Genomic DNA, 25,548 nt, shown 5'->3' on the forward strand with positions numbered 1-25,548 from the left:
TCCCATTTGCTCTATTTGTAGCTCCATGCTGCCCCCTGTAGGAAAGCTACTGTGTAGTGCACCTAGTATTTTGTGGATCTATGGAAAAAGGCATGTCCATATCATGAAAAGGAGAAACATATTTAGCTCACGAACAACCATCAATAGACCTTTTTTTTTCTTGACCATTATCATGTGCAATGATCACATCATGATAAATTGATGCTATCCACCAGTAAAGGACATTTAAGTGACCTAAAGTTGATTTGTTTCCAGTTTGTTTTCAACCTTTGACTTAATTTATATTTCTACCTTCAGAGAAACAAATTGACGCTCCAATAAAATCAAATTATTTTACAACCTATACAGACACTTTCAAGACACAATCTCAACCTCGGTCTCAGAAGTACACAATGAGTAGTTTTCCTGTTTTGTAAATGAACAACCAGTTAACTTGCCAAACGTGAAAACATGCTGTAAATTTCCGTGGCACATAATATCATCATGTATCTAGTGCTTTTAGAGTGCAACCGTCTCTGAAAACAGCTCATCAATAAAATGGGGAGAAGTGATAAATGTATGTGGCCTGCTGCTCTTTTTGTTCTCGTAAATGTTCCTCTGTCTAACTCTTGTGTTCAAAGACAAAGCACCGCAAAGTGTGTTTATTATACAGTAGTCTTTATTACTGGTCAGTTAGCAATTTATTACAGAGTAATCATTTTGTAGAAAATAGTTTTGTGTAAACCTATCCTGCATTGTGACATTTTTACAAGGTTGGGCTGAAAGGAGTGAAAAATAAAGATCGGAACAACTTTGGGAATCTTGTCAAGGAACAATGCTCTACGTCAGAGTAAACACCTCTGAGCTTTGGCATTAACATTTTTTTTTTTACTATGTTTCTCTCCCAAACGACACAGTTTTGTATAAAAAAAATGAACAATACAAAAATGTTGATGGTCAAATGTGCTGATCTTTGACTCACTGCACAGAACACGTGCTGATGAGGTATATGCAGAGCAATTTAAAAATATATTTATATATATTTAAAAAATGGTGAAACTGTCTACCCTTTATGGATCCATGTGCAGCGGTTTCTAAAACATGAACGAGCTACTGGCTGTGTATTGTTACAGTATGGGTCTGATATTATAGATAAAGTGCATTTTTCACAGCGTTTAAACATTTTAATATGAATTAAATGAATAGCTCCTCTATATAAACAATCTCTATGATGCTTCTAGACTTAAAATAGTAATACAGTACATATTACAAAAGGTCAGGAAATATATTAAGCAGTATTCAATATAAACTATACAATGAAAGTTGTTTTAAGAACAGTCAAAATTAGATCATACTTTGTACAAGGAGTGTGCAAAATTAATGTCCCATCAGCGGACCTTCATATGACGACAGAGAGGAAAGTCTGTTAGTTCTTCTTCTCTAGGCAAAGTACAAAAGTTGAATGTGTGAAGTTTAGGGCCACTCTCCGTGCCTCGGTCAGTAAGACAGTCTGTGCAAAAAATATACAAATAAAAAAACAAAGGTCATCAGAAGTCACTGATCTCTGGTCAGTAATGGCTGAGCTCCTCTGGAGGAAGGGGGAGGTGGTAGCTGTCGTCTCCTCCAATGTAGGCACCGATGCCACTGCTTTGGCTCCCCCACTCATAACTGTCAGCAGCCAGACTGGACAAACACAGAACAAACATCCTGTTATAACATATGTGATTTGACCTCTTGACCTTTTTTCTCTGGTAACAGTCTACGGGCAACAGAAACTTTGTTTGGCTTTTCTTTTTTTTCTTTTTTTACCTGGCTTGGATATTCTGAGGCATGACGCTCCACGCTAGATCGTCATCGCTGTCGTAACGTCGTGGGTTATCAAAAAAATAAGCTCTGGAGGAGAAGACATGACCAGGAAGCCCAGAGCCGCTCTGCAGGACGAGGCACACACACACACACACACACACACACACCACAGCAAACATTACACATCACTGTGATAAATAATAGAGACAGCTTGCATAAAACAAACAAACAAACATGTTTACAGCTGAGTGGCAGTGGTTCCTAACCTGTATGCTGATTTTTACTTTAGATTGTTGAAATGGCAAAACTGTGTTTTAACGTAACTTAACTGCTTTCTTTTAAATCATCTCACAACCCCTCAGATTTATCCCGTGACCCCTGACAGGATTGTGTGACCAAGTGGACCCTGGTTTGGGGAACCGCTCGGGCTCAGGCTAATTGCTGGCTCACCCTGTCTAGGTTGGGCTGCCGGACTCTGAAGAAGAAAACGACCAGAGAGGTGGGTAGCAGCTCCCACACAAACAAGATCACTCCAAAGACGATGTAGCCTGTGTCGCCGAGAGTCGACTGTAAATCTGCCTGAAAGAAAACATGACACATTAGTCATTCACATGACTGTGCAGTGCAGTGGCTCAACAACCAACTATTTTACCCTGATATGGAAGAGACTGTAATATTTTCCTCCATATAAACCACAACTCACATAAATAGATGCATTGACCTCAAATGTGATCAAATGCGCAGTTGGGTGGATAAGGTCTAATGCATCAACTACTGCTTTTCATATTAATCATCAACATACTTATTAATAGTTGGACTTTTTGGATAAAAGGTTAAAAAAAAGAAAAAGAAAAGAAAACTAAAATTTACATAGAGTTTGATGAGAAAATTGATTCCACTCTTTTTTTTTTACCAGTGTTGTTAAAGGGATGGTTCAACATTTTTTGCAAATTCGCCTATTGCCATAATTCCTATAATCATAGGGGTGGTTCATTACCTTTAATTATCAATGCATGTTGTTTTGAGATCCGCGGGGCAGAGAGTAGGTGAATTTTACCAAAATGTTGAACTATGCCTTTAAACTGAGCTACACTGGGGTGGTTTCCATTTTTTAATACTACAAGATAATTAGCTGCTGGATCTAACTTAATATGTCCTAATGTATTTTCTCATCTCATTCTGGATGAAACCATCAAACTGCTGCTTTGATGTGTGCTGACCTCATCGGGGACTCACCTGGTCTGAAACGTTGTACCAGTCGTAGTCGAAGGAGTTGATGCTCTTGTTGGAGAGCCCCAGGACAACCAGGTTGTAGCAGGCCCTGGATGAGTACAGGAGGATGACAATCGCTCCGATGACCGTCACCTGGCACACTGATGTCCCCTGTACACAGTTAAATTAGAAAAAAAAGAAATATATTATATAAAGAGCATTAACTTAACATCCATCTTCAAGAAGAAATTTGATATTTGTGCGATGATATGAAAATGACATGAAAATCAAAAACATATCTGAAAGCAGGGAATCTTCCGTTTCAGGTGGGACCCAACTCAACTGTGTTTTACACGTGTAAACGCACGACGGTACACCCAGTCATGCACACAGAGCAACACTGTTGCTAGGGAACAATCACTATGTACAAAGCAGAGGTGATTGGAAGAAGTGCATCTTCACACGGGGGTGCTATATTCAGCACTAACACTTCTGATGCCAATTACAAAATTACTACACAGTTCCTATTTTATGTCTTAAGCAATCTCTTTATTATCTCTCTCTCTGTCTTTGTCTGTCTCTCTCAGCGCCTCACGGGATGTAGATGGTAGACAACGTAGAATAGATCTCTCACCTTGGATTCCAGGTAGATGTTGGCCAGTGACATCTTAGCGATCTTGTAAAGACAGAGCGAGAGTGAGATGGCGCACAGGACAAACAGCGAGTCATTGATGGCGACCCTCACGAGCACGACGGTGTGGGTCTCTGTGGAGGATATCCTCACCAGCAGGGCACACACCAAGTTCACCACTAAAAACACCAGGCTGATGAAGAGGAAGAACAGGTACAGCGGCAGCCTGTGGGTCACCACACAAACAGAGAGACACATCATTCACATTGTTTTGCTTTTATCCCAAAAGAGTAAGAACATATATTTCAGCAGAAAGGTCACAGCCCGGTCTTACCTGTATCTTAAAAGCTCTGGTGCATATTTGGACTTTGCCTTGAAAACAACCTGTGAAACAGAAAAGAAAAAAATCCTGCATCATGCAAATGCATCGTGCTGTTTCAGTCACCACTTCTCACTTCTGTGTTCTTGTCCTTCTCAGAAACCACACGCAGATATTATTTTGAAACGGGAACCTCACGGTAGAAAAGAAACAAGTTTTAAACTTGAGACTCACAGCAGTCTCACAGTGCAGGCCCACATCTGAAACACGCACGTCAACTGTGACTCAAATCAGCACTGGAGGATTATGCTAAAAATAAGCTTTAAGTAGATGCCAGGGAAGCTATTATTTGATATTTGGATTATGTAAGGAGATGAGGAAGTGATTCAGTGTATCACACTGTGTAGCTGGTGTGAATGAGAATCACACTGATAGCAACAGGTCATATTTACTGAACGGCTCTGACAGCCCCTGCTATCAGATGATGTTATTATTAGTGACTGAGAGTTATCTCACCTGTAATCACAGTGACTGAGAGGATCAGCAGAGGAATCAGTGCTACTGTATCATCTATTACCATATTGTATTAACCATAATCTAGATGACTGAAATGACTCAAACACTATTTGTTGCATTGAACATCATTGTTATGGTTTTATGTAGGTCAAGACTGTGATATGTAGGCTGTGTGTTGGATAATTATTAATATTTAAAGGTGTAATCACGTCACAATCTGTCAACAAAAAAGAAGATGACCAGAAAAAGCCTTTATTAGAAGTGGCTACATACAGTATAACTACTTATGTAGCCACTTCTAATAAAGGCTTTTTAACTTCAAGAGTGCCTTGGTCACCTTCTTTGTTACAAATAGCCTACTGCTATTTTTTTTTAATCGCTCTGGAGTAAACTACCTTAGATATTTCCCCCTATTTAATAATCGTTTTTAGACTTTACTATTACAAGAAACATATAAAAAAAAATCATCAATAAACAATCAAATTAATCCAGCCTTAGCCTATGTCCAGAGCTAGATTCATGGCTCTTCAGTCACAGCGAAGCAACACAACTCTTATCATTTTATTATTATTATTATTAAAACCAGCATAAAGAAGCTGTATGCAGTGTAGTGGGACTTTTAATTCAGTTATCCTCAGACTCAACCCCTAACGCTTTCCCTCACATTACATTACAGAAGCAAGTGTAGAGTATCCTAGCTACAGGACACTGTAGCTGTCAGCAGCAGCTGTAAAAGCCGCAGCACCAAACCGTTAACTCACCTGTGCGAAGTAAAGGTTCATGAGGCTGAGGGTGAAGAACTGCAGGCAGACGGGGAAGCAGTAGAGCAGCCAGAAGGGAAAAGGCCCCAGAGTGTTGGCCGTCACAAAGTTTCTGAAGTAAAAGGAGAAGAGCACGGTGCGCAGGGCCGACCACAGCAGACACAGGAACAGGAACACCGTCTGGTAGCTGAAGCGCTTGTGTCGGTACCGCAGCACCAGCCACAGCTGCACGTAGATGAAGATGAAGAGGAGGGAGTAGAAGACGGTGTAGACCACCGTCAGGCCCAGGGTGACGTAGGGAGGCACGGCCGGGCTCAGAGTGGGGAGAGGCAGCGGCTCCTTCTCCTCCACCGCGGCCTCCATGACCTGCTCTCCCTGGTCCGGGAGCAGGAGCAGGAGCAGAGGGGAGGAGGAGGAGGAGGAGGAGGAGGAGGAGGAGGAGGAGGAGGAGGAGAGAGGTGAGCGCCTGTACCGGTGTTCGCCGCCGGTGTCCGGCCTCACAGATCCAGCCTGTCGGTCCCGTACGGCCGGGGCAGCGGCGGAGGAGAAGCGAGTAGCGGTAGAGAAGTAGCTAAAGCTGGTGAGAGAGGGCTGTCAGGGAGAGGAGAGGAGAGGAGAGGAGAGGAGAGGAGAGGAGAGGAACTTCCTGCAGCAGAGCCGGAGACAGCCGGAGAGAGAGGCACATGATCAGTGATGAGAAAGAGGCGTTTGTCAGGGCCAGCAGCGGCAGGAAGCTGCTGCTGCAGAGAGCTGCAGCCAGGAGAGAGGAGACAGAGACAGGACCAGCCCCCACTCTCTCCCCCTCTCCCTCTCTCCCTCCCCCTAGTGCTCATTACGTGACGCTACGCATCAGCTGACGCACGCTACTGTACCTTTAACCCTTGGATGTATTATGGTTTAACCCTGTGATGGGGCTTCCCACCGCCGAGCTGTTCCCAGGAGAGAAACTCTGAGCTGTTCACTATGTTTATTTAAAATCACATTCAAATTCATCATCACCACCCAGAGCTGAGCTGGCTATAATGAGGCCGCATAAAAATAAACTATAGCTACCAATGTAAGCTCGCTAATACAATTCACAGACTATAGGCTATGATGCATTTGAGATAGCCTATATCTTCCCCTTAGTACTACATTTAATTTTAATTAGTGCTTCATTGCTTGAAAGAAAAAGTATTTGAGAAGATTGACCAGATCATCCTGGATAGCCTATAAACTGAGACACTAAACTAGAAATATTGACAATGTACTTGTCACTAAGCTACTATAGTGTGTCCTGTAGCATAATGCTTTTTGTTCAACTTCATGCTATTTATTTAACCCTCTATTTCACACCAAAAGCAATGAAATGTATTTACATTTATGGTTAATTTGCCATCTGTATTAGTCACATGCATCTTCAACTAAAATTTGCTATCAAAACAGAGATTTTCTTGCTTCTTGTGGCCTTGCTACAGTGTTATCTATCAAATAAAAGCATCAAGCTCAAAGAAATCTGTTTTAAAAAGGAGACATGGCCATAAAATATAGCCTAAACACGTTTACATCGGCAGCTTTAAACTTGGATTAAGGTTATTCATAAATTTCTTCAATGCTATCATTCTTTTAGAATTGTATTGAAATTGATTTTTTTATGTCTTGAAAATGAATTTTCATATATTACATTTTGCTTTTGATGCATGGTCTCTGTAAAGATGGGGCTACAGAATCAGATATAAATGCATGAGCCTCAAGGCCTTGAGGCTCTGACTATTTCAGTGCTGAGGATCATTTAATCAAATTATCACACACAGCGTCATTACAGTGAATCTGCAGGTCTGGCCTCTGGAGCTTGAAGGCAAACATGGTGATGCTCTTTTGCTTTATTTGACTTTAGACAAAAGAAAAGGGATCATGAATGTTCAAACGGATGAAGATAGGCCAGCAGTTTTACTTGTACAAGTACAAAAACCTGCAGTTTTCACCATATAAATCAGTGTTTCATGAGATTCTTTCTGCCTGAGAAATGCACATGTCTTTCATATTGCTGTCAGAGACACATTCTGTTATCCTGACAATCCATTTGAGTGAAAATGACCTGATATTTTTTCAGGTTTATTTTCTCAGGCTTTAAAAAGCTCCTCCAGAGGCCAAAGAGGACATTGTACAGTTGTTTGATGAACTGATCATCCTGTGTAAAATCACTGGAGTTTCCCTTTAATTCCATCCAAGGGTTTCTCAGGTCACAATAGTAGAATCTGGTTTACAAAACAGAACAGAAACTAACTGCACACAACCTCAGTGAAGTTTGTTATTGTTGTGTTGGTGTGTTTTTTGTTTCACAGGGCATGTGAATATGAGGAAGGCCAAGGTTGGAGGTCACAGCAGCTCAACTCTGACCACAGTGATACATTAATCTTTTCTCACTCAGTGACACTGACACCCAGACACCACCACACCAAACAGGAAGCTGTCAGTCACAAGACTTCCCTTTTTGCTGTGAAACCATAGCTTGTATGATCACAGATATAAAAATGTGTCTGCCCCTTGGAAGTGTTAGGTTTAAAAATCAATGTTGTGCGTAGCTATTTCAAATATAGGCACTGTAAATTAGACTGAACTTACAGGCAGTGAACCAATTAATCACATTTTACATCTTAGGAAGCTTTGGATTTAAATTTAGTTAATGAATGAATGAATGGAAGAACAAATACGTCACAAATTATGTAAAGCCCTGTGAGTACCCAGAGTTCCTTTCACCTGTCCCTTTAAGTCTCCCACATCTATGGCCGTGTCAGTGAATAAAGAAGAATAATAACAGAGGAGTGGTGAAATAACACTTCAGTCTGATGATCAGGATGCAGTTTCCTGCGCCCCACACACACACGCACAGATCACAATCCACTGGTTCCCAGGCAACACAGCTGGAAACAGAAACTCAGACAGACACCAGCAAGTCACAGCTAATGACATCACTGCCCCAGGGTAGATATCCCATCAGCCACGAAAATATCTAACAAGGCCTTAGTACTGTATGTTAATAGGAAACAGTGCTATAAAAACCTATGTTTTCTGAATTCTGATTTGGTTAAACTTTACTCATTGTGACTTAATTATTCTTAAAAATATCTCTATTTTTCAAAAAAATAATACAATAACCAAATACATAAATTATATCAATGTACACACCATGCACATCCCCTTATGAAAACCTTTGGGCTCTATAAGGAGTAGCCAAATATCACAGAATGACCAGAAGATGGCACCCTTGAATCGTATATGTGGAGGAGAGGCTGGGTGGGAGGGATGCTGATGCAATACTGGCCTCTCTCTGAAACACCATGGCATCAACTTAAAACTTTTAAAATCTGATTATGCTATAAAAATGTCTAACATTGTTTTAAAAGAGTCTCCTATGGAAAAGAAAATAAGATAGTTCATTAATAATTGCCTCAAGAGGACTCTAGGTTCAGTCTGTGAGGTATGTGAGGGAGGTGGTATACATACATACGTATGTGTAGCTGCTTAAGTTATGCATGAGAATGTGTAGCAGCAAACTAAAGCCTGAGTGGATGCTGAAATGTGCATTACACTCGACTACTGTTGGAGAAAATCTCATCCTACCAGCAGAGGGGCCGAAAATGGAAAGTGTGCCCCGAGGGTGATGCTAAAGAAAAGGCCGTGGAATGACTACAATCACAAGGATTTATCCCCCTTGGAAGCATAAATGTGCTCTGTAAATTTCACGGCACTCTGCCTGTTACATGTCAAAGTTTTGGCCTGAGGGTGGTGCAAGAGGGCAGCGCTAAGACTGGACACAGTGGAAAAGACTCATCCTCTGGGGAAGTGTTTCCCAACCCATTTGCTTTATGACCTCTTAAACCCAATCAGTGTCTACTTAGGACCTTCAGCTGTGACTTGAGCTGTGAGCAGTTTGACCAGAGATGGCTTTGATTTCCCCACTTATATTATTAAATTCAAAGCTTTTAAAGCTGAGAGAAAGGATACATCCATAAAAGAAAAATACCTGTAAAGACATAACACAGAACCTATTTCATATGTGAAACAAATGCTCAGATAGTTTATTCCCCATATCAAATACTGTTATGTGGCTGCAGGATCCATGACAGTCTGTGCTTTCAGTTTTGATTTTTCTGGTGGAGTGAAATCATGTTCCCGTGGTGGACATGGGAAAGGGTCGGGGGGTCAGTATAAACATTGTGGCTCATCATCTGGGGATCAACATTGTGACACAAAACAAAGTGTAAATGTGGGCCTTAAGTTTAGAGGTCACTGATTTTATTTTCAAAACACTCTAGTATGAACCAAAGTGGTGGTCAAGAGGACATTTTAGGCTAAAGCTAGCAATACACAAAGGAGGTCGCAGGTCAACAGAAAATCGTATTATGTCTTGGCAACGTGACCAACACTTGTTTTAGATAACCACAGTTTTGGACAGATGACTGGCCATCCATTAGCAGGGCACAAACAGCTCAGTTGAACTGTATTAACAGCATGCACCCCTCATTATCCCTGCTGGAGTGGAGTCTGATAGCCACGGCGGCATGCCTCAAATGATTAGTGTATGGTACAGTGCTCTGTGATATTGTCCTTTACATAATGTTTCAATCAAACCGGCCATGGGGCTCTGTTGCCGATAACTGGTCCATGCTGTGATGTCTATGCTCTGATGGCCCCTTGGCTTGTGTCCAAACCCACCAATACAGCTCTAGTGTTGTAGACCTCACACACAGTGCCCCCTGCACTCTAATAACTTATCATATAAACAGAGATGACTATTCTCTACTGTGTTGGCAACATAGGAAACAATGAGCTTGAAGAATTTCAATAAACGGATATGAGGTGGAACTGACTTCTGGTTGATTCTGTCCTCAGCTGGACCCAGTGTCTCCTGTCATGTCATGTTTTTGTTTTTCACTGTCTGTGGGCCAAGCGCCATCACCGCTAATGTCTGGTTAAGTGTGCCAAAATGACCCTCAGCATTCCAGCCTACAGTCAAAGTGACCACATCACTTCAGGAATTAGTTTTAGGAACATGAACAGAGGAGAGTGCGACCTCACATTTCTCTCTCTCTCTAGTGTTGGCGGATTTCAGCCCCTCTCAACTCCGCCCCACGGTCTCCAACTCTGCCTGAACTTTCTTTAGTGGAGTCTGTGCGTCACTCTCCTCTAACCTGACTTGAACAAACCGTAGCTGCTCGGCTGACTCTGAAACTCGAACAATGGGCTGGCAGCAGCGCGGATGGTTCGTCTGTGCGAGTTTTCTCGGGTTTGTGGCCTCGGTTCAGACCATAACGCGGGGAGAGCTTTTCGCTTACGGCCCGAGCGCAAGAGACCAGTTACTAGAACCGGGGAATGACCAGACGCACCGACTGGAACTGCAGAAGCCAGTGTTGTTTTATGATGGCACTTTCGACAGCATCTTCGTAAGTTAACCAATCACACACTATCGTAGTATTTTAACACAAACGCGTGGGGTTTACTGCTCAGGGTGGACAGTCCAGCGATCTTGCGCAATTGCGCATTGCTAGAAACCCCAGGCAGACAGATGTACATGAAAAGAGGTCAGTAGTCTCAAACTTAAACAATGACTGGAAGTTGCAAAACATATCTGGGGCAGGGTACGACCTTTCTGTTGATCTGGAGTATTGGTAAATATTGATTTACCTATCGTAGAGGCTGCTTTATCTTGTTGAATGTATGTGTCCACACATTCTTAGAGCTTCCCCCGAGGTTATCATTTTACTGTTGACACAAAGACCAAAGTACTGGAGGAATCTTATTTTGCAATTCCTCCCAAAACATCCATGTCACATAACAGAGTAGTTACTGAGGGATTCTCGTTTGAATTAAATGTTCAAAGCAATAACTTACTGCAGTATGTAAAGAACATGCTGAACATGTTATACAATCTACAAACCCGAGATTAATATGTAATCACTTTATTAAAGCATTCATGTGTTTATTTGGTGGTTGCGGTTGCCAAGAGGAACTTTAACATTACTTGGAAAAAGCCAATAGGAACATTTAGCAGAAAGCTGCACCATTGTGTTGGACAGACAAACAGCCCTTTATTCCCTGTGATTCTCCTTTCCAAAGGAAAATGCTGCATCCCAGTTTTAATTGTGCTGCATGTGGATAACATGCTATCAGAGAGTAATTATGTAGGCTACAAGAGGCATTTCCATTGAAAGGCAGGAACTCAACATTTGTCTTGCACATGTTTAGTCTAAAAAAAAAAGGTAATTTTGCTTACACTAGGTCATGTCGATAACCTCTAACCATATATTTTTTTTTACAATGAATGAAAGCTCCAGTTTTTTAAGATGTCACTAGTCATATATTTAATGATAACTCTGTTTAATCAATGTATTTGTCATTTGCAGTGACATGCACAGTCTGAGCCAATGTGCTCATCTCCCGAGAGGAGACGAGCCGGGGCAAGAAGTCGTGGTTAACACATAATTCTGAGGTTTAGCATAAATATTTAATTCGTTGTTGTGATTGTCAGTCTGAGGGGATTTTTTTCTGCCTTGCTGACGACCTCCAAGTTGCCCAAACATCAATGCGGTCAGTCAAGATAGCCACAAGATTTTTTTGTTTTTACTCACGAGACAGCCTACTGTGAACTGTCTGTGCCCTGTGGGGGGAACAGTAATGCTTTTCACACCAGACATGGTAATAGAAAAAACATTTTCTCTGATCATCATCACTAGCTTTTAGCGTCTCCTCCCGAGTGTGATTCATATTCCACCGACCTCTGGTATGTTGGGATACTCTCAAACTGTAATGATCTCTCTGCACTATCTCAGCTAGATCAAGATCGCTGATCATTTTCCCAGCTCTATCTTCCATTTTGGCAGGAAGTTTCTGTAATGAAAATTAGTGTGTAATCTGTGGGCTCTCTGGGGCTGGTCGTCAGGGGCAAGGACAGGAAACAGTGTGGCCTGGGCCAGGAATAGTGCTCTTGTTTTCTCCTGGTCAGGAAGTGGAGGAGCCCCATGTCTTGAATGTGTGTGTTTTTGACATGAGCCCAGCCTCTGTCTCTCTCTTTTTTTTTTTTTTTTTTTTACAAGCCTCACATGTGCTCACATTAAACCTTAACAACCTTAACATTAAAAATCTGCATTAAAGGGCATCTTGTTTGTTCGTTTGTGCACTTTTGTAGGACATGGCAGCTGACTCGGACCATTAGCCTAATGAGTTTGAAATAAAGATCAAAGTGGGTCAGACTCGACTGGCTTTGCCTCTGCAGAGAAACAGTTCTGGTTGTGTCATAAAGAAAGGCATACAGCGCTGCAATCATCTATTTCTTGTTATGCCCGTGACCAACTTTAGCTTTTCATTTCAGATCAACACCAATGGTTTTGTTGCCACAGCAGAGCCAACAAGCGAGTCGACATATCTTGGCCAAATGCCTGCAAAGTTTGGCATGATCGCGGCTCTGCAAGGAGACCTGGACACAAGTGATGGTGTGGGTAAAGTTTTCTTCCGTCAAGACTCCAGTCCTCAAGTCCTGCGTCAGGCAGCCGAGCACATCAGCAGGGCCTTCCCTCAAGATGATGAAGCCGATCCCATGCATGTTGTGGTGGTCACCTGGGTTGATGTCGCCTCCCGTCAACCTGAAAGTACCAACAAGAAGGTGAGCTTCACATGGTTGTTTAAGTTATCTAGGGAGAAACTGGACATCGACATCCTTGCTAAATGTTTGTGTTTTTTTATCACACAGAGAAACACCTTCCAGTTGGTTTTTGCATCCCTGGAGAGCATCACGTATGCTATTGTCCTGTATACAAGGGATGGGATGCAGTTTACCTCCACCCCTACAAAAGACCGCAGTGTGCCTATGCATGCTGGCTTCAGTAAGGGTCTTGTCAAGGGTTTCCTGTATTCCAGTCAGGGGCCGTACTACCGCACCACCACTGACGATGAAGTGTCCGTCAGGGCTTTAGCCGAGTAGGTCAATCAGTATCTCTAAGCACAGGAACTTGGTTTCCTGGCCAGTGTTACAGGCTTGATGAAGAACAGTGACTGTGAACAATGTTTTCATACCACAAACTTAACTCTTACAGGGGGACCAACTCCGGCCTGCGTGGTGTATGGGTCTATGAGATTGGAACCTCTCCCTACTTCACCAACGTGGTGGAAGGTGAGGTCCCCGACCTGCCCACTGAGGTCCCTTCACATGTCCACAATGATGCCGCCGACACAAGGGGACCCGTTTATACTGATGGACAGCAAGTAGAGTACCCTCCTTATGAGACAGATGGAGGGCAGATTGAAGTGCACCCAGTTCAGTACACGCATCTTCAGCCTGATAATCCAGAAGTGGTGGTGGTGGACGACACAGATATAAATGTGGACGGTGAGTTGATATTTTGACACACCAATTTAAAAAAGCTGCTCTTACTATTGCTGGATATTATAGTCGTTTTTATCAGCGACTTGTTCTCGTTCCTGTTGTTCTTACTGTGTTTTTTATCATTTCAGTGTTTTCATACAACCTTGGGACATGTTCAAACAACAGGAATAAGTGTTCCCAGTTCGCTGACTGCAAGGACTACTCCAGTGGTTACTGCTGCCATTGCAGGCCTGGCTTCTATGGGAATGGGATAGAGTGTGTGGCAGAAGGTATGTGTCTACTTGAAGTGATCACTAAAACAAAATGGTAGTTAAGATGTGTCTGTGGCAAGCTGTACACAATTTCCTAAAATCTCTATGATTTGTTGTTTTTTATTTAAACAGTTGACAAAAAATTAGCCATTAGCTGGCTTTATTGTCTCAACCCACTACTTGATGATTAATAGGTAAACAATGACTAGCAAAAGTAGCAAAAATGTCACAGAAATATTTGTTCTGTTCCTGCTAGCTACTTATCTACCAATATAAATGTTAAAAAGCTACATTTATAACAGTTCTTTAAAGCTTTATGCTCTTGGCACTGCCTTTGCTGGCGTGTTAAAGGTAAACACAGGATATTGCCGGCGTCACAGTTCAACAAGAAACTCACATGATATCTCTAACTGCCAGTTTAGTATCTGAAAAATAACAACACCCACAGCTGAATATTTTCATTATGTAATGTGTTAATTCTTTTTAATATCTGGCAGCTGTGGATGTTGGAAAAGTCTTTAAGCATCTGTCTTTGCAGTTTCGCTTGTTCCACGAGCGTCCTTGCACAACTCCTGAAATGAGATTGAGCAACGGGGCAGGTCTCGGGGCACAGCCATAAGGTTTGGTTGCTGTTCTCTGAGACTTTAACTCAATAACAGTTTTGGTTTGTTTTTGCAGGAAAGCCACAGAGGATGAATGGTAAAGTGTATGGAAAAGTGTATGTGGGCAACTCTCCCTCTCCAGTGGAGTTTACCAGCAACGATCTCCACTCATATGTTGTGGTAAATGATGGCCGATCCTATGTTGCCATTAGTGACATCCCTTACACTCTTGGGCCTTCACTGCAGCCCCTGTCGGCTATGGGTGGTGTGATTGGATGGGCCTTTGCTCTAGAGCAGCCAGGCTTCAAGAACGGCTTCAGTATTATTGGTAAGGAGGAAAGTTTTACTACTGCACTATTAACACTTCCTAATGTGACATCTGTGACATTTTTCTCACAATGTACTTGGTTGTAAAATGACACAAATGAAGATTTAGGAAGCAAATCTCTGTCAACAAATGTCAGAGCTGCTACGAGCACATATTTCCATACAGCTGCAGTTTTACTCACTGCTGAATCCAGTCCAGCCGAATTCCCCTCACATTGCCTCAGCTCAGATAGACAGCAGTGAGCCAAAGTTCATCCGAGGCCAGGGTCTTAAAGTCAAGCTCTCCTCTGTGCTCTGAAGGGGGGGAGTTCACACGGCAGGCTGAGGTGACCTTTCTGCCGGGGAATGAGAAGCTGACCATCAGGCAGGAGTTCAAAGGCATTGATGAGCACGACCACCTGGCAGTGAGCACCACCCTGGAAGGCCGGGTCCCTGAGGTTACCGGTGGATCCACTGTCCAAATCGACCCTTACTCTGAGATCTACCAGTACAGCAACAACTGTAAGATACAGCATGAACAGAAACATCACATCACTTGGTTGTTTCTCCGCTTATTTGCACCTTTCTTCTTTCATCATAACTAATATAGTGAACACTGACAAACCATCATCTACATGTTTTCTACCTGTCTATCGTACCTCCCAGTGATCACCTCATCCTCCACCCGGGACTACGTAGTCAGCTTTCCTGACGGCTCCACTGAGACCAGGACGTATCAGTGGCGTCAGACCATCACCTTCCAAAGCTGCCAGCATGACGAGTCTTCAAGGGAAATGAAACCCACTCAGATGCTCAGCGTGGACCAGATCTTTGTCATGTACGATGCTAATAATGAACTCATCCGGTTTGCCATGAGCAACAAAATTGGGGATGTCAATGGTGAGGTCATAGACATTATTCCTGTTCTTCCTGTTTGGTCTGTGCTCCCTTCCTTCCTGGAGTGCAACATATAACATCCTGACGAAGAGATGCTGTTATTAAAAGTTAGAGCGGTTGTTGAATATAAGATAAGTCTTTGTCATGAAATCAAAGATTTTAACGTTTGTAGAAACAACACTGTCCTACATCTTTAATTCTCAGGAGGGAAGCCAGAGGAAAACCCATGTTTCACTGGAAGACATGGCTGTGACACCAACGCTGTTTGCCGACCTGGAGAAGAAAACCAGTTCACCTGCCAGTGTGCTACTGGCTTCAATGGTGATGGCCGCACTTGTTATGGTAAGAATCACATATGACAAGATATTAAAAAAGGACTTTCATCCCAGTGTTTGTGGCGATAAATAGGGTGTAGTAGCCTTTCTGATCATACTATTCCCACATCTGTGTTGAGCCATCTTTTAATTAAGACTCTCAAAAGTCTTCCTTCCTGAGGAACTGTGTAATCTTCCCAATTAGCAGAGGGACTCCCATATTGTAAACACAGTGTCCCATACTCCCAGGCCAGGTTAACATGTCCACCGGTGTCCTCAGTCCCAGGCCACATACTATAGAGAACCAAAGGTCTTTTGTATTCGGGACCAGACAGGAAGCTCCTCGGCACATACAGTAGTAAAAGGAAGGAAGTATTTCAGACAGATGGTATCGTTAAACAGTTGTAATTAAGAAATCTAATTAAGTTCTCTCCTCTGATCTCTGTACATCTGATAGTAAAGGACACTATTTGGTCACATCCAGACTTCAGAGCTTCAAACCCAAACGTGGCCCTAATGTGGCAGTTATTAACATCGACTCTTCTTTTATCAGACATTGATGAGTGCGGAGAGAATCCTCAGATCTGTGGCTCCCATGCTATCTGCAACAACCAGCCTGGGACCTTCCGCTGTGAATGTGAAGATGGATATCTGTTTGACACTGATGGGGTGAACTGCATTGGTAAGTGGGAGCTGTACGCTGCCAAGTGAAATGACATATTTCAGAAACCGGACTTGATGTTTGGGATGTACATAAACTGCAATAAAATGCATTAAAATATAAAGAGCAAGACAAACCACATGCATACTAAAAGCAGAAGTAAGCGATCCGGTCGTTTTGGCTAACTTCTTGTTAGCCGATGGAGTTAGCAGTCCCCGCCCTCATCCCTACGTCACCACATTCACGTGCATCCCTTGGCTGCAAGGACCGCCCCTTTATGCCGTTCTCTCTCCTCATTGGATAACGGTTGTAGGATACAAGGAAAGTTTTCTCCTCGGCTTACAGCAGAGTGACGGACAGACCCGTGTTTCGGACCAAACACTCTATATAAGTGATTGCCGTCGGAAGATATAGGCCCTAACTATTTAAGACTTATATTAACACAAACATTCCGCTTACTTCTGCTTTAATAATGAGTGCACAAGCACAGCTGAGGCAATTGTACGTGTTTATCAGACCTGTGTGAAATAATTCACACCGGGCAATTGGCAATCTGGGAAAAGCCACAAAGAATTACAGGATTTTGACAATTTTCACACTTTTCTCCTCCTCCACAGAGGTTGACCGACCTGTGGATCCCTGTGAGGAAGGCACACATAGCTGTGATATTCCTGAGCGCGCTCAGTGCAGCTACACTGGCGGCTCGTCCTACATCTGCTCCTGCCTACGAGGGTTCGTTGGAGATGGAAGAAACTGTGAAGGTACTGAGCGCTAAATATATAGTTACACTGAAGAAGGGTCAGGTGAATAAACTGCTTTTAGTTCGTAGGTTACAGACATTTAAAGGTCACCACAAATAAACATTTAGGCTACAGTAGATACTGTGTCTAATTCAAATGTAGTGCTCAGAGTTTATTATTATAGTCACATAGCTTAACATCTGTTCACACTGGATTCAAGCTACCTATCTAAACTATATGCATATTTTAAGTCTGAACCATTACATTTTTGTTAATCACTGGCCTCCACTCATTGCAGTGACATGTGAAAATGTACCATGTAATAATTCAATTGATGGAGACTAGTGTGTTTATAGGCTTTTTATATAGGCATTCTAACTTACAGTTAATACACTGATACATTTAGGTTAGCTTTCAGAAACAAATGTGTTGTGTGTTTTTTTTCAATTGTAGCCCCTATGATAACTTTTTTTTTTAATAATCACAAAAGCAATACAGACAATTCAATTCATTTGTCTCTTTGTGTAACATTTCCAGGGTCCATTTTGTGTGCACTTTTGTTTAAAGGTCGCTAACTTATTAATATAAGCAGGGCGCCTGGAAATGTCATAATATTCAACTCACACATACCAGTGCTCCACAGCTCCTGTTGCTACTTTGTGGATCAAAAGTCATTTTATTTTTAGGTAAAATTAAAGAGCACAATAGTTCAGAGGGAGAATAATAAAGCAAACAGACAGATTGAGTATATGAGACAGATGACTGAATAAAAACAACAGAATGATAACATAGTTTTAGCACTAAATGAATTATTCAAAAGGAAATTAATTTAAAAAGTTTTTTAATTAATAAATATCAGACGGCTGATTGATTTGAATGAAAAATTGTAAAACCTGTAATTATTCTCGCACCACATACCTGGCGCTTTACTCGTGTTGTTGTGTGTAAATAAGAGAATGTGAAATCTGAGATTTGAGTGTTGGCAGTCACACAGCTTTGTCATAAATCATTGTAGTGGATGGCAAAAGACAAGAAAACACATTTTGCTTACAAGGGGATTGTGAAAATGACTTGATATTAGAAGCTTCAGCTCATGAAAATGTTGTGGATGGACATTGATCCTCAGATGTATTTTAGTGTCAGAGCGTCCTTTGTTACACTTTTAAATTTCAAATAAGACCTGCCTTGAAATGGACATATCATGTGATAAAGATTAAGCTGAAATGACACGCTTTGAAAATGCACCGTGAAGTATGTCTATCTAACAGGCTAAATGGGGAATGAACAGTACAGTCCTTTAACAAACATATTCAAGATCCTTTACATGGAATTTAAGGCTGTAATTGTGAAACCATCTGCTCAGGACTGGGGGAGGTGAGGCTGGTTGCATACATGTATAACATCTGCAGTGGTCCAACAGTGAGACTGGAAAAGCAGATGGGTCTTTCTTACGTGGAGGTTCCGAGTCGGTGTGTGTAGTTTCTTTGGCCGGTCCTTATCTAACTCATTCATAGTTTCCATTCTTTCCGCACCTCTGCTCGCTGTTCTGCACTGCAAGGACCCAGATCGTGCTGTGGCCCACTGACCATAAAAGGACACAACAAACTGGACATACAGACAGTAAATGTGTATGTAATGTCCAGCTCTTCTCCGTCCTAACTCCCCCTCTTTTATTCTGTCTGAAGACATAGATGAGTGCCAGTCAAACAGGTGCCATCAGGACGCTGTGTGCTATAATACCCAGGGATCATTTACCTGCCAGTGCAAGTCAGGTCACTATGGCGACGGCTTCTACTGCTCTCCAGGTATGACTTTTGATATCCTATCACTTTCTGACAGCATCTTACCTAAACAGTGCATCACTGTTTTCTATTCAGTCTTGTCTGAGCTGCTACAAATGTATTCTAGGTGTCCGCTGTGGTTGCTCAGACAGTGTAGTAATAGTTGTTTTCTTGATTATATAAAAAAAAGAGAACATATTATTTTCATTCAGTCTTGTTCACAGCATTATTCATTCTACTGGGACATGAGCTCCTCTCTTCAGTATATTGGTGCCAGCTGGAACCTGTTTCTCATTTTCATGTGGATAGCAAGAGGAATTTGTCATACCTTATAAGGAATGTGGGAATTTTTGTTCAGCTGAACTAAAGAAGAAGACAAAGGGAAATATAAATGAGCTCATGAACGGGTTTTGGCCACTGACTCGGGGTATTGTGGTTAATTGTTTGTCATTTTTCTTTCCAGAGAGGACAAAGACACAATGCGAGACCCACAGAGACAGCCTCCTGGGTGCAACAGGTCCACGAGGGCCCCGGCCACCAGTTGGACAGTTCATCCCCAGATGTGATGATAACGGTGCCTATGAGCCCATGCAGTGTCACGGCAGCACGGGACACTGCTGGTGCGTGGACCGAAACGGACAAGAGATCCCCGGGACTCGCTCTGGACCTGGCAGCAGACCCATGTGTGAGTAAATCACAGATGGCACACACATCTTGAAGAAGAGCGCTGGATTTCTCCTCCAGGAGACCTTCTGATTTTTGCGACGCTTGTCTTTGGTAGGTATTGACCATGAGGTTACGCCGCCACCTGTCGGACCCACCCCTCGACCCGATGTCCACCCCCTGCCTCCAGGAACACACCTGTTGTATGCCCAGAGCGGCAGGATAGAGCACGTCCCGCTGGAAGGTTACGACATGAAAAAGGATGATGCCAAGACTGTCCTCCATCTTCCTGTAAGTTCCTCTTAATCTTAATCTTAATCTTATCTGTTAAAAAGGAGGCTCTACAAACAGTTTAATAGTTTTGTGTGATCCATTTTTATTTAATTTGATTTTATTCCACTAACCTTATTTCCTCTTCATACCTACATTTCCTGAGAACATTTAAAATTAAATGAAAATGTAATGGAATATCATAAAAGACATTATTTTACTGGTTTCATGTCTGTACATGTACATCCTAGCACTTCTGACTAATGCAGCTTTAAGTTTAAGGAGATAGCAATTCATTCATAGCAGTGTTGAGTCAGGAGTTTTTGGTATGTGTGATCACGCTGATTAAAACCAGAGAAAAAAATCAAAACAAAATCTGCGATGTTGTAGGTGAAATCCAGGCATACAGGATTTCTCCTAGGTGTATACAGCATCGGCTTAGCCTCTTACCCGACAGTTCGCTCCCTTGCTGGTACTAATGCTTGCATAGGAGCTCTGTGATTTCCCCATCTGCTTCATGCATTCTAGGCTTGCGCTTTATTGGAGGCACATGGAGACATTCACACTAATTACTAACATCCGTCCTACATCTTTGGAATTGCAATCTCCATTTCTTGTTACACTGATTTTCAAACCAGCTGGTCTTAAGTCTGGTCTCTCATGTTGGGTATGTGGCTGTTTGTTTGGCTTCATGTCTAGACGATGATGTCAAAAAAAAACAAAAAAACATCAGCTCAGTGTCTTTCATCCATGACCACATTTGTTTGAACAAAGTGCACTTCAAAAATTGGCTGTTGACCCCTTCACAGGAAAAGGTAATCATTGGAGTGGCCTATGACTGCGTGGAGAAAATGGTCTACTGGACAGAAATCACATCTCCTTCAATCAGCAAGGCCAGCATCCAGGGGGGAGAAGCAGCTGCCGTGATTACATCAGGTAGGCCTTCTGTTAACTCTCTAACTCTTACCCTCCAATGGTTCTCTTTTATTTTCACCCTTCTATGAAACAGAAGCCAGTTTACGTGAAACAAAGAAACCCATGAACTAAATGTGGCCTCTCAACAGATTTGGATAGCCCAGAGGGCATCGCCATCGACCACTTGGGACGGACTATGTTCTGGACAGACTCTGTGAAGGATCGCATTGAGGTGGCCTCTCTGGATGGGTCTCAGCGTCGGGTCATTGTAGACTCTGATCTCGTCAACCCCCGTGCTATTATCGCTGACCCTCCCAATGGGTGTGTAAAACTTTAACACCTTGCCTACTTGTTTCTTTAATATACAGCAAGATACTGAAACATAAATCCATTGATTTTTTTTGTTACGATTAGGCAATTTCAAAGGACATAAATACACTTTCTCAATTTCTTGCAGAGAATTTGAGGAAAAGATTGCTTCTAGTCTTGTGTTTATGTTAAATATGAACCAGCAGTTGGTTTGCTTAGCTTAGCATAAAGGTTTGATGGGAACACGTCGAGCCTGACTGTCCAAACAAACCTTAATAAAATCCACCTGTAAAGCTCAGTAATTAAAACACTTAATCCAGTTTGTACAAAAAACACATAAGGTAAAATTATCTTAGCAAAAATTAAAACGCTGAGATTATGCTTCATACAAAAAGGTCATGTTAATTAGTGACCTGTAGACACTGTTTTCTGGATCATTCCCAGTTCTATACTATGCTAAGCTAACTAGCTGCTGCCTTATACTGAATGGACAGATATGAGAGTGATATTGATCTGCTTATTTAACTCATGATGACCTGTTCCTGTGGCAGAAATCTATACTGGTCTGACTGGAACCGCGACGCGCCCAAGATTGAGACCTCTTACATGGATGGGTCCAACAGAAGGGTGCTGGTGAGGGAAGATCTCGGCTTACCCAACGGTTTGACTTACGACTCTCAGAGCTCCATGCTTTGTTGGGCAGACGCAGGTACAGTAGATTTCAGACAGATGACTCATCTGTGAAATGATGTCTGCCTTGTGATCAGCATTAAAGTGTAATCTCTTGCCTGTAGGCACGCATAAAATGGAGTGCATGCATCCTCACCGGGGCGATCGCAGACAGATCGTGGAAGGGGTCCAGTACCCGTTTGGAATCACGTCCTTTGGGAAGAACATCTACTACACTGACTGGCGGAGGTCTGACTTATTGTATTATCTATCACTTAAAATAGCATAAAGGGGTATTACGCACCATTACTGCAGTAGTTATTCAGTCAGATGTCTCATGTTATTCAATACAACCTGGATGAAGACCAATTATTAGATACTGGACCATACTAGATACAAAACCTAAAGGTATTGTAGCATCAAAGACTCAAAATTCAATAACCCACTGTGTAATGTAAGAATCCAGTCTGTCAAGACAGAGGAAGTGGAGGGCGGGTCAGAGGTCAAACAGCTCCCCACAATTCAAACATGGGCCCTTGAAGTTCTCCAAGACTCGGACACTCCCACTCTCTTCCTATGTGGCTGATTTTGTATGTTAGCCACTACAAAAAAAGCGGGGGCTGGGTATTTGTGTGTGTGTGTATGTGCGTGTTTGCGGGTGTGTGTGTACGTGGGGTGAGGAGGCATCTAAGAAGTGGCAGCTGCTTGCAATTTCTCAGCCATAGCGTCTGTGAGTGACCTAGCCAGGGCCTCCCTGTGATCTCACCAGGGCTGGAGAAGGTTGAGAGGTGGTGGCGGCGGTGGTGGTGGGGGAGGCACGCACTTCAACAGTTTACAACAAACTCTGTTAGTTATGGCTAAGAAACCCACCCTAACCCTTACTCATTCTTGACAGACTTTATACAAAATACAGGGGGGGTCGAGATGCTAACATTTCTCAGGCTGGGCCCGTCCCGGATGTCTTAACTCTTGTGCTGATTGTGTTTACAACAGGGACGGCGTGGTTGCAGTAGATCGCTACACTGGGAGGGAGGCAGACGTCTTCCAGCCTCAGAAACGGACCAAGCTATATGGGATCACCACAGCCTATGCCCAGTGTCCTTCAGGTATAACGCCAATTATGAGGTTTCAATGGGATAATTAACCCTTTAAGGCCTATAATATTAATCACCTCGAAAAACACGTTTCACGTCTGCAGTCATCTTTGTTTTATAAGTGCAGCATAAGTAAAGAACCGTTTTAGAAACATGGCTACCTTTGAGTCAGGCTTATTGTCCATTCACTCCACTCCTCAGTACCAGGCTCGTGACCTCTGTGCCCTCTATGAAGTATTTTGAGAGCAGTTTGCGGACCAGAAAAATCCCAGGTTCATTCCTCGACCTGAACTCAACAGGAGGAATTCTGCAGCTAGTGTTAATCATTTAGTGAGGGGATGGATGACTAATGTTCCTCTGCAGCGTAAGGCCTCATCCTCCCTTCTCGATAAGGCTGCATGCGTAAAGCCAGGGAATGTGGAGCCAAGGGAGCGGGGCCTCCAACATCTGGAGTTTGCTATGTTGCTATGTTTTACTTTCAAGTATGTATATATCTGTTTAACAAATTGTGAAGAGGCTTTTTCCTGCTGTTTTCTTGACGTGGTTGGTTGTGATTTATAGCGATATCCTAGGATGTTCTGCATTGATAAGAGTTTGTTTATTTTCCCCTTCCGCCAGGACAAAACTACTGTGCTGTGAACAACGGGGGCTGCACTCACCTCTGTTTAGCAACACCGACTGGCCGCTCCTGCAAGTGTCCCAGCAATGCAGTGGGTGTGGGCTGTGTGGAGAGAGACAGCGGGTACTGAAATAAGAATGTTGTGTGGATGTTTGACCGCAAATTAGGAGCCACCCAGCGTTACTAAACTAGAGCTGCTGAAAATGCCACTGTAAACCAGAGGTGAACTTACTGTGCCTTTTATTGCTCAGTGTTATGCTTATCTACATTTTTTTTTTTTTTTTTTTTACATTTTCCATCGCCTTTATAAATATCACGTTTGCCTCTCATAATTGTAAATATAAACACTATTATGTCAAAGTCTTTCCTGAGTGCACATAAACTGAGAGTAAAGCTCAAGGGATATATAATTTAATGTGAAATTCATCACAGCAATGCATGACATCATCTCATGTCAGTTGTGTTACACTGTGGCATGTGTGGTTCATCCCGTATAGGTTATCTCATGTAAGTATTAATGTGGAATAGGACTAAAGGTGTCTGTACAAGCTGGAGGGATGAGTTTACATGCTGGGCAACAAAAGAATAAACCTTTTTTTCTAACATGTTGGTCTGCTGCGTTTTGTGGCTTCAGTTTAACAGCGACATCCTGTGTTCAGTTGTGTGTATTACAAATATAAAACTGAAAAGGATCTGATATGGTTGAATTAATGACCTGTTCATCGCAGATTAAATGTATGCTTGCCTTTATATTTCTGACAAGCATTTTCAGCTTTTTTTGCATGAATTTTCCACAATATGATTTTTTTTTCTAATTCATTAAATAGCTACATGTTTACCTGAATGACTCCAGCAGGCTAACGAGCGTATGAACTAGTAACACTGTGACCTATGAGGAGCATAGATGGTTTGCTATTGACGTCTTTGCCCTAAACGAATCAAAACGCCGCCACCGACACTATAATCTGTAACCGCGGAAAGGGAGACACTTGACTACGTCATGGTGCATTAAGGTGCTCTTTGTAAATTCGTGTGCCTCAGTTTTGAAACAATAATATTCCTATTTAATATGTTTTGGTTATCAATTAATGGGCATATGATTAACACATATAAAAAAGAAAGTAAATATACAAACAAAAGAGAAAGAATGAAATGAAATGTCATTAAATTGCATGTTTTGTCTGAATAACGCTCTAAATGTGAAAATGATATGAATAGTCCTACTGAAGAGTAAATACAAATCTAGAAAACTACGTGATTAATCAGCTAATTTTACGTGCAACACATGTAACTTGCCTATAAATCCTACAAAAAAATCTGGTTGATGTCTGGTTAAAGTGATGGCTAACACATTCAAAATAAGCCTGACATTTACATAGCTAAACGGATGACAGCAAGCGAGTAAACTTCGCTATTTAAAAGACAGAGGTAGGGTAGGGATAGTACAGTTAGTACCTAGTGCATGTGTGATTTGTGTATAATTAATTAGGCCTATGTTGTGTGTTATGAATTTTGTACTAAAAGTTAGAACATGCCCAGTGATTGCCAAGAGTAGACAAACTACTCATGTACTACAAAAAAAGAATACAAACTTCTGATTACTGATTTAGATCTTGGTTCAGGACTGAGTTGACAATGGCTCAGTTTATTCATTGTGGTTTCACTTGCGTCTTTTGGCGGATTTACGGAGATTTCAAACGCACCACCATTCCCAGAACTAAAGGCTTTGATTGATTGGGGAATCAGCTGTGTATTATCCAATGAGAAGCAAAACAGGGGTCTGTGGGCATGTCACCGGCTGAGAGCGCTTATTAGAGCTTATGGTGACCCGACCCTCACATTTGTCTGCAAGGAACACATTTCCCCTGGTC

At 42.2% G+C, this 25,548-nt stretch overlaps 2 protein-coding genes across 2 annotated transcripts; one reads left to right on the forward strand and one right to left on the reverse strand.

The window, feature by feature from the left end:
* Positions 1-635: 635 nt before the first annotated feature.
* Positions 636-5,985, reverse strand: gpr137ba (G protein-coupled receptor 137Ba). The gene is made up of 7 exons (XM_085800680.1): positions 5,225-5,985; positions 3,963-4,012; positions 3,632-3,854; positions 3,022-3,168; positions 2,236-2,364; positions 1,789-1,910; positions 636-1,662 (listed from the first exon to the last, which is right to left on the reverse strand). The coding sequence occupies exons 1-7, from the start codon at positions 5,585-5,587 to the stop codon at positions 1,548-1,550; spliced, it is 1,149 nt and encodes a 382-aa protein (XP_085656806.1). The 5' UTR covers positions 5,588-5,985; the 3' UTR covers positions 636-1,547.
* A 4,370-nt stretch (positions 5,986-10,355) lies between these two features.
* Positions 10,356-24,282, forward strand: nid1a (nidogen 1a). Its single transcript, XM_085800685.1, has 20 exons — positions 10,356-10,650; positions 12,576-12,866; positions 12,954-13,180; positions 13,297-13,589; positions 13,715-13,855; positions 14,516-14,767; positions 15,067-15,267; positions 15,412-15,645; positions 15,847-15,984; positions 16,510-16,638; positions 17,235-17,378; positions 19,043-19,162; positions 19,602-19,823; positions 19,920-20,092; positions 20,881-21,007; positions 21,136-21,307; positions 21,847-22,004; positions 22,090-22,213; positions 22,958-23,070; positions 23,677-24,282. Exons 1-20 carry the CDS (start codon positions 10,447-10,449, stop codon positions 23,805-23,807), a joined length of 3,594 nt encoding a protein of 1,197 aa, XP_085656811.1. The 5' UTR covers positions 10,356-10,446; the 3' UTR covers positions 23,808-24,282.
* Positions 24,283-25,548: the final 1,266 nt, after the last annotated feature.

The sequence above is a fragment of the Trachurus japonicus genome, chromosome 15, assembly GCF_045865225.1.
Source record: "Trachurus japonicus isolate A0001 chromosome 15, Traja_1.0".
In the NCBI taxonomy this organism is placed as follows: domain Eukaryota; kingdom Metazoa; phylum Chordata; class Actinopteri; order Carangiformes; family Carangidae; genus Trachurus; species Trachurus japonicus.